This window comes from Cherax quadricarinatus, unplaced genomic scaffold (genome assembly GCF_038502225.1).
Source record: "Cherax quadricarinatus isolate ZL_2023a unplaced genomic scaffold, ASM3850222v1 Contig321, whole genome shotgun sequence".
NCBI classification, from domain to species: domain Eukaryota; kingdom Metazoa; phylum Arthropoda; class Malacostraca; order Decapoda; family Parastacidae; genus Cherax; species Cherax quadricarinatus.
In genome coordinates, this window is record NW_027195347.1 from 172501 (window position 1) to 182929 (window position 10429).

Genomic DNA, 10429 nt, shown 5'->3' on the forward strand with positions numbered 1-10429 from the left:
TGGGAAGTACAGCATTTTCACTCTGAAGAAGGAAGTGTTAATGTTACAGTTATATAACTGTAGTGTAAGCGCGTCTGTGGCAAGACAGTGATGGAGTGAATGATGAAAGTTTTTCTTTTTCCGGCCACCCTGCCTTGGTGGGAGAAGGCCGATGTGTTAACAATATATATATATATATATATATATATATATATATATATATATATATATATATATATATATATATATATATATATATATATATATATATACATATATATATATATATATATAAATATATATATATATATACATATATATATATATATATATATATATATATATATATATATATATATATATATATATATATATATATATATATATATATATATATATATATATATATATATATATATATATATATATATATGTCGTGCCGAATATGTAAAACTGGTCAATTAGCAAGAACTCGTTTAAAATTAAGTCCTTTCTAAAATTTTCTCATATACGTTTAAAGGTATATTTTTTTTAATTAATGTTGATGTAAAAATTAATAATTTTGCACCAAAAGTAACTTAGAAAACTTACCTAACCTTATTATAACAAGCGCAATTTATTTTACCCTAACCCAACTAAATATATTTTAGATACGTTTACAATAATTTAATACTAAGCAAACACAATGAAATATATTTTTTTCGTTAGGTTCAGAATAAATTTGACGAAATTATTGCATACACAAATTTTCACTTGTCCTATATGGCAAGATGAGCGCTGCTATTTAAGCCAAGATCGCAAGTACTGCCTATTCGGCACGACATATATATATATATATATATATATATATATATATATATATATATATATATATATATATATATATATATATATATATATATATATATATATATATATATATATATATATATATATATGCAAAACAACCACTGTGAAAGGATAGTGAAATTCCAAGCGCTTTCGTGACTTCTCACATTATCAAGGAACTATAGTTCCTTGATAATGTGATAAGCGCTTGGAATTTCACTATCCTTTCACAGTGGTTGTTTTACATATTCTGATATCACCTGTTTACTGTGATCTTATTGCATATATATATATATATATATATATATATATATATATATATATATATGCAAAATAGCCACTGTGAAAGAATAGTGAAATTCCAAGAAGTTTCGTGACTTCTCACATTATCAAGGCACTATAAAAGTAATTCATCAAAGGAAGGCATATAAAGGGTCTAGACCACACCTCACCTTCACAGTGGTTGTTTTGCACACACACACACACACACACACACACACACACACACACACACACACACACACTCACACACACACACACACACACACACAGATATATATATATATATATATATATATATATATATATATATATATATATATATATATATATATGCAATAAGATCAGTAAACAGGTGATATCTATATTTGCCAAAAAACCATTGTGAAAAAATAGTGAACTTCCAAGCACTTTCGTGATTTCTCACATTATTGAGGACTTGTTCAAATAAAAGAATAGCAGAAAGCTTAGAGGCTGAGATATCACCTCGCATACGACCTCACACTCGTCCCAGTACGATGTGGGTGGGAGTGTCATGATATGTGTCAAGTGAAATTTAGGAAGGACCTGTCATGCATAGCTTAAGTTCTTCACAAATTCTATTAATTGTAAATGAATTTAATTTATATAATCCTTAACTAATATTTATATTAAAATTAATATTTTTTTCGAAACTTGATTGAATTATATTTCTCTCATCTGATTTATACAACTTTCTCAACCTTTTTGAAAATCCATTGGATGCTTAAAATCTCTCATACGAATATACAGAGCATTTGATTCTTGTCTAATTCTAATGCTATATTTATGTTATTGTAATCTTACTTCAAGACATTTTCCAGTTTGACCGAAATAAACGCCATCACATTTCTTATAGGGAATCTTGTAGGTACAGCCATCACCATTTTGGGGGGAATTTTTAATCAGATGTTTTCTTCACTGTATCACATTTTTAAATACAATTTTTATTTGAAAATTAAGTAGAAAAGATATATCAAGGAAGTTTTGCTGGTCAGGGAGAACCAACATATTTATGTATTTATCTAACCTATTTTTAAAACTACACAATGTTTTAGCTTCAATGACGATACTCGGGAGTTTGTTCCACTTATCCACAACTCTATTACCAAACCAGTGCTTTCCTATATCCTTCTTGAATCTAAATTTTTCCAACTTGAAGCCATTGCTGCGAGTCCTGTCTTGGCTAGATAGTTTTAGCTCGTTATTTACATTCTCTTTATTTATTCCTATTTTCCATTTATTCAACTCAGTCATATCCTCCACTAATTATACGCCTTTCTAGAGAGTGCGAATACAGAAAGTTTATCATGATGTGAAGAATAAGAGCAGTTATTTGTTAGTTTTCTATATATTATGAATTTAAAATAACGTTTCCCCTTAATAATTAGGATGTTTAAAAAAGGCATTGAGTTTTTCTGTTCAAACTCGACGGTATTTAATTCAACAAGGAGATGGTTTTTATGTATATTCTTGGGCATTAGGCATAAAACATCATCAATATATCTTTACCACTTAGCTCCATTGGGAAAGCTTTTGTTAAAGAGTCATGGTTCAAAATATTCCATGAACAAGTTACTAGAAATATATTTTACAATTCGAAAAAGAGCAAACAGTCATTCAACCAAGAATATGTTGGTTCTTCCTCACCGTGAAGACTTCCTTGATACACCTTCTCTACTTAAGAATTTAAAAGTCCAAATTGTATTTAAAATTCTTGATACAGTAAAAAAAAACATCCGATAAAATATTCTGAAAAGAATTGATGATGGCTGTGTTTACAAGATTCTTTATAAAAGATGTAATAAATTATATTACGTATAAGCTGGAAAAAACTTTACACTAAGATTATTAATGTTCTGTTTATTCATTTGAGAGATTTTGAATACTCGGTTGATTTTGAAAAAGCAGAGAAGTTGTATCAAGCAAGTCTATGGTTGAGAGAAATGTAATTGAATCAAGTTTCATAAAAAAATGGTATTAATTTTAATATGAAAATTAATTAAAGTTTATATAAATTAGATTCTTGTATAATTAATGAAATTTGTGAGGAATTTAAACTGTGTATGACAGGTCCTTCATAAATTTCACTTGACACATCCTGACACTCCTGTCTGCATCATACTGGGACTCGTGTAAGGTCGTATAAGCTTTATAAGCCTTCTGCTGATCTCTTATTTTTACAGGTTCTTGATAATGTGAGAAATCACGGAAGAAAAGGGGACAAAAACAGTGTAAGAATTATTGGGTAATAAGCTTGTTTGAGTATAGGAGGCAAGTAGGAGGCTTTAGGAAGGGTAAAGGATGTGTAGACTAAGTGTATATAGTGAAGCATATAAGTAAACAGCATTTAGATAAGGGTAATGAGTTTTTTGTTGCATTAATGTATTTGGAAAAGGTATATGATAGGGTGAATAGGGAAGCAGTGAAGTAGATGTAAGTTTATTGAATGGATGGTAGTTTACAGAAAGCAGTTAAGAGTTGTACGAGGAATGTGAGCCTCAAGTTATAGTATAAAGGAGAGAGAGAGAGAGAGAGAGAGAGAGAGAGAGAGAGAGAGAGAGAGAGAGAGAGATTATTTCCAAGTAAAAGTAAACCTTAGACAGGGATGCATGATGTCACCATGGTTGTTCAATATATTTATTGATGGGGTTGTAGCAGGAGTGAATGCTTGGGTATTGGCAAGAGGTGTGGGGTTAAAAGGTAAAGACTCAGACACAAAGTGGGAGTTGTCACAGTTGCTTTTTGCTGATGACACTGTGTTTTTGGGAGATTCTGAAGAGAAGTTGCAGAGGTTGGTGGATGAATTTAAAGGATAACAAAAGTTTAGGTAATGAAACATTGAATATCAGATTAAAGAGAGTACTGATGAAGTGAATATTTTCAGATATCTGGGAGTGGACATGTCAGCAGATGGGTCTATGAAAGACGACGTGAACCACAGTATTGACGAGGGGAAAAGGTGAGTGTTGCACTGAGGAGCCTGTGGAGACAAAGAAGGTTATCCATGGAAGCAAAGAGAGGAATGTATGAGAGTACAGTGATACCAATGATGTCATAAGGATGTGATGCATGGTTGGTAAATGTTGCAACAAGACTGGAGGAAGTGAAGATGTGTCTGAGGGAACTGTGCATTGTGGAGATTATTCAGAGAATCCGTAGCTTGGAGATTAGAAGGTGTGGGGTTCCTAAACGTATTACTGAGAGGATTGAGAGGCTGGAACGAAATAGAATGACTTGGAGACGCATATAAATCTGTAGTGGAAGAAAGGAGGGGTAGCGTCATCCTAGAAGAGGTTGGAGAAAGAGGATAAAGAAGGTTTTGAGAGTGAGGGGTTTAGACTTCCACCAAGCCTGTGTGAGCATGATACATAGAAACAAGTGGAGGCAAATGATTTTTATGACTCGATGTGCTCTTAGAGTGTGAGGAAAGTAACATTTATGACGGGATTCAGGGAAACTGGTTAGCCAGACTTGAGTCCTGGAGGTGGTAATTACAGTGCCTACACTCTGGAGGGGTGGAGATATATTGCAGTTCTTGAAGTGTATTGTTTGTACACCTCTAGCAGGACAGTGATGGAGTGAGTGATGATGAAAGTGCTTCTTTTTTTATGTCAACCTTGATGGGAAATGGCCGAAGTGTTAATAAAGATATTATATATATATATATATATATATATATATATATATATATATATATATATATATATATATATATATATATATATATATATATATATATATATATATAATGTGTGTTTGTATATTGCGGCTAGCAAGATTCGAAACCAAGTCAGGGGAGTCTGGTAAGCTTCCTCAGGTGATGCTTTAGACAGGTCGGCCACAGATGCCTCAGAAGTCAGACAGCCTGGTTTACAAGCCATGTTTTTGGCTCGTGCAAACACACACACACACACACACACACACACACACACACACACACACACACATATATATATATATATATATATATGTGTGTGTGTGTGTGTGTGTGTGTGTGTATGTATATATATGTGTACTCACCTATTTGTACTCACCTATTTGTGGTTGCAGGGGTCGAGTCACAGCTCCTGGCCCCGCCTCTTCGCTGATTGCTACTAGGTCCTCTCTCTCCCTGCCCCATGAGCTCTATCATACCTCGCCTTAAAACTATGTATGGTTCCTGCCTCCACTACATCCCTTTCTAGGCTATTCCATGGCCTGACTACTCAATGACTGAAGAAATACTTCCTAACATCCCTTTGATTCATCTGAGTCTTCAACTTCCAATTGTGACATCTTGTGTCTGTGTCCCATCTCTGGAACATCCCGTCTTTGTCCACCTTGTCTATTCCGCGCAGTATTTTATATGTCGTTATCATGTCTCCCCTGACCCTCCTGTGTACTCACCTAATTGTACTCACCTAATTGTGGTTGCAGGTGTGTGTGTGTGTGTGTGTGTGTGTGTGTGTGTGTGTGTGTGTGTGTGTGTGTGTGTGTATTATGGGAGCAAGGGGCTACTAACCCGTTCTCCTGTACATATTACTAAATTTTAATGGAGAACCTTTAGTTTTTCCTTTTGGGTCACCCTACCTCGGTGGGATATGGCCGCTGCGTTGAAAGTAGAATATATATAATGCAAGAATCGCAACCAAGCAGCACAGAACGCAAAACAACCACAGGGGAAGTTGAATAATAGCTCTAGGCCTTTCGTGTTGCAATCAACAAATCATCAGAAGCTTGCAGCATTGTAGAAATGAGTAAGAAAATCTAAGCAGATTCGTTCCAAGGGACACTGAGGGTGGTAGAGGAGGGGAAACATTCACTAACCAGGTACACGAGTGCCTAGTGCCAATGGAACAATGACCTTTACCTCAGACCACTTAGTGGGATTATTGCAAACTCGTGTGTGGTTGAATATCAAATTAGATTCTTGCGTCATCCTTACTGAGTACTGGTGCTGTTTATTTCTAACCTTCAGAGGTTTGCCAGTCTGCCCGACACAGGAAAGGTTGAAACCTTGGGAACCATTCCTGTACACACCACCTACACCCTGTTTTGGAGAATTATTGATCAACATACTCTTAACAGTCCGTGAATTCATAAACACAATTTCTATTTTGAGTTTCTTTAGGGTATTCAGCAGGAGTGATAAATTTTCATTGTATGTTAAAACATGTACATTCTTGTTATGAAGGGCTATTCTAGGTTCAGTCCTATGATAAGTTTTTTTAGCTGCCAACAAATGGTCTCTACAAACTCCTTAGGGTAACATACTTTTGTAGTAATGTCAAAGATTTTCATAATTTCCTCATCCAAGAACTCAGGGCTACACTGAAAGCTCTCAGAAACATAGTAAGGAAGGCACTTCTTTTTACTCTAGTTTCATGGTTGGAGTAACAGTGGATATATGAACACACCTTCGTGGCCTTCCTATATACTATAAACTTAAACATTCTATCCAGCCTGTGGATCAAAATATCTAAAAATGGAAGTTGAAGTCCACTACTTTCTCTATGGTAAAATTAATAGAGGGGACAAGAGAGTTGAGTCTCGGTAAAAATGTATTAAGGTTCAAATAATCCGGACAAAAACACGAGATGTCATCCACATATCTGAACCACCTAGCTTCACGGGGCACAATATCTTTCAACAGTTTAGTCTCAAAGAACTCCATATACAAATTCCTCAGCAGGGGACACAATAGATTTCCCATAGCCATTCCCTGCCTTTAAGCGTAATATTTCCCTCCAAACTCAAACTTGCAATCAACCACACACAACTTAATCAACTCAATAAAAATGTTCTTGTCAAATGGCACGGGGAAACTCATCTGGTTCTTCCTCAGATAAGATAACAAATCAAGGACAGGGTGAACAAAGCTGTGACTCTAGACTTACTAGTGTAAAATTTTTAGACATATTAACATTTTGCAATTTGTCATTGAGATCAACATTGTTTTTAATGCGAGCTTCCAAGATGTTGCCAAGTAATGGAGTTAATATTTTAACCATTTTGACGAGGCCGCCGACCCTACAGAGCCAATAATAGGCCTCGCTGGAAAACCGGGCTTGTGGGTTTTAATCAAAACGTACATGTAAGGGAGTGTCGCCGACCTAGCTGATAACTGTTTAATCAGTTCCCCTTTACCTTTCAGCAAGGTTCTAAGTTGTTTATTAAACTCGCTATTAACCTGATAAAATGGGTTCTTATGAAGGGGCGCGTAAGTTTCCCTATCCTCTAATAGCATGTTCAATTTACCACTGTAATCTATCTTATTCATAATTACTATCACATTTTCTTTATCAGCTTTCGTAAGGTGAAGTCTAGGATTTGTTCTTAATTTTGAATGACTTAACAAATCTTTCAAGACAATCAGGTAACACAGGTCTGAGCAAAGCCCCATATACCATATTACTGAAATATCATATTTCTGAAGTTCAACTGATAATTTTGATAGCCATTATGTTAACAACGTTAATTTCGCTAGCTTACCACTCATTACCTTTGCGTGTGGGCTGACTATCCTAGGTTCTTACAATACTTAATCTTTTTGGCACTAGGCACTCGTGTGCCTGGGTTCTGAACGTTTCCCGCCTCTACTACCCTCAGTGTCCCTCGGAACGAATCTGCTGAGATTTTCCTACCAATTTTTGTAACTTTGCAAACTCCTGATGACGTGTCGATAGCAAAAAGAAAGGCCTAGAGCACTATTATTGGACTCCCCATTTGGTTGTTTTGCATATATATATATATATATATATATATATATATATATATATATATATATATATATATATATATATATATATATATATATATATATATATATATATATATATATATATATATATATATATATATATATATATATATATATATATATTCATATTTATGATAATTCAGTGTACATGACCACATTTACACACACACAAAACTAATATATATATATATATATATATATATATATATATATATATATATATATATATATATATATATATATATATATATATATATATATATATATATATTAATATTACTCATGTACACTGAATTAACATAAACATAATTTTAAAATAAACAACTGTAACATTGAATTTCAGTTACTAGTTTTAACGGAGAGAGATACACCAGAGTGGCAGTGTAGACAATCATGCCACTATATGTAAATTCACTATAATGAAGTATTTGTCACAATACTAAATAAGATTATCATACAAATCATACAAGTATCATGTACAAAAACAATACAACAGTACGACAGTAACAAGCACATATAGTGACAGAAGCAGCAGCAGTTGTTGATAAATAATAAAGACGAAACCTGAAGCAACATAAAAATAAAACACATTAACAAAAACAGACAAATCTCATGAATATCAACAACGTGGAAACAGCTCATTCAGCAAACTATATTTTTCCCTCTTTTTTTTTTTGGCGCTTGTCGTGAAAATTAAGAATACAAAATATGATAAACGATCTTAAAAGAAACAAAGGGTGAGAAGTGCGTTGGACATTGACTCCACAAGTAAATTGTTGTTTTATTAAGAGTCTGCGATTAGGTCAAGGTTACCGAGCAGCCTCTCTTGAAGGCTGATTTACTGTTTCCTAACGCACTGTATGGCCCTCGGGGGTTTTGCGAGTATCAATGTATGCAGTACTATTGCCAGACATGAAAGTTGGGCTGATTTCTTCTATCTAAACACACTTCAACCATTGCAGGTGCAACAAGCACCGCAGCCACTGCAAGCACTGGAGGCACTGCAAGCACTACAATCACTACAGTCACTGAAACATTGTAATAAATACAAATGAATCTTCACAAATAGGCAACTACACCAACAACATAAAGCACTCAACGTGAAACCCCTCAAAACAGATATAAAACTTATAAAGACGAGACACCATCTACATTCTGAATTCGTTTTGGAGAACTGAGGTACCTCAACACAGGGAGCATTGTAGAACATAAGGACAGGACGCATTCCTATCCACGCACGAAAAAAGCGCACTTGCCAACCCCATATGTGAGTCAACCCACATACACGCTGGAATAACTCTAGAAGAGAGAAATAACATGTGAGCGCACCTGTTTGTCTTTCTTGCCAAACTAGGAGCGATTGGAAGAGAGTACAAGATATATAAGATAAACAAGGGCTAGAAAGGTATACAAGGGTACTCAGAAAAAATTTGAATATCACGATCAATTAGACGCTTTTTTTTTTTACCAGAACAACAACAATGAAGAGGAAGAGGAAAACAAAATTCTACAAGAAGAGCTGGGTGTGTTGTGTGGTACACTGGGTGTGTTGTGTGGTACACTGGGTGTGTTGTGTGGTACACTGTGTGTGTTGTGTGGTACACTGAGTGTGTTGTGTGGTACACTGGGTGTGTTGTGTGGTACACTGTGTGTGTTGTGTGGTACACTGTGTGTGTTGTGTGGTACACTGGGTGTGTTCTGTGGTACACTGGGTGTGTTGTGTGGTACACTGGGTGTGTTGTGTGGTACACAGGGTGTGTTGTGTGGTACACTGGGTGTGTTGTGTGGTACACTGGGTGTGTTGTGTGGTACACTGGGTGTGTTGTGTGGTACACAGGGTGTGTTGTGTGGTACACAGGGTGTGTTGTGTGGTACACAGGGTGTGTTGTGTGGCACACAGGGTGTGTTGTGTGGTACACAGGGTGTGTTGTGTGGTACACTGGGTGTGTTGTGTGGTACACAGGGTGTGTTGTGTGGTACACAGGGTGTGCTGTGTGGTACACTGGGTGTGTTGTGTGGTACACAGGGTGTGTTGTGTGGTACACTGGGTGTGTTGTGTGGTACACTGGGTGTGTTGTGTGGTACACTGGGTGTGTTGTGTGGTACACAGAGTGTGTTGTGTGGCACACAGGGTGTGTTGTGTGGTACACAGGGTGTGTTGTGTGGTACACAGGGTGTGTTGTGTGGTACACAGGGTGTGTTGTGTGGTACACTGGGTGTGTTGTGTGGTACACAGGGTGTGTTGTGTGGTACACAGGGTGTGTTGTGTGGTACACATGGTGTGTTGTGTGGTACACTGGGTGTGTTGTGTGGTACACTGGGTGTGTTGTGTGGTACACTGGGTGTGTTGTGTGGTACACTGGGTGTGTTGTGTGGTACACAGGGTGTGTTGTGTGGTACACTGGGTGTGTTGTGTGGTACACAGGGTGTGTTGTGTGGTACACAGGGTGTGTTGTGTGGTACACAGGGTGTGTTGTGTGGTACACAGGGTGTGTTGTGTGGTACACTGGGTGTGTTGTGTGGTACACAGGGTGTGTTGTGTGGTACACAGGGTGTGTTGTGTGGTACACTGGGTGTGTTGTG

The 10429-nt window shown here is 36.1% G+C and overlaps 1 protein-coding gene across 5 annotated transcripts in view; it reads right to left on the reverse strand.

The window, feature by feature from the left end:
• Window positions 1-10429, reverse strand: part of LOC128693309 (cytochrome P450 4c3-like) — a 92949-nt gene that overhangs the window by 55014 nt on the left and 27506 nt on the right. For 3 of the 5 annotated variants that reach the window (XM_070080321.1, XM_070080323.1, XM_070080324.1), the window contains one exon: window positions 9030-9145. The exons of the other annotated variants lie outside the window; for them this stretch is intronic. In XM_070080321.1, the coding sequence (XP_069936422.1) occupies window positions 9030-9145 (116 nt within the window). The remainder of the gene's footprint in view (window positions 1-9029; window positions 9146-10429) is intronic. 5 annotated transcript variants of the gene reach the window in all.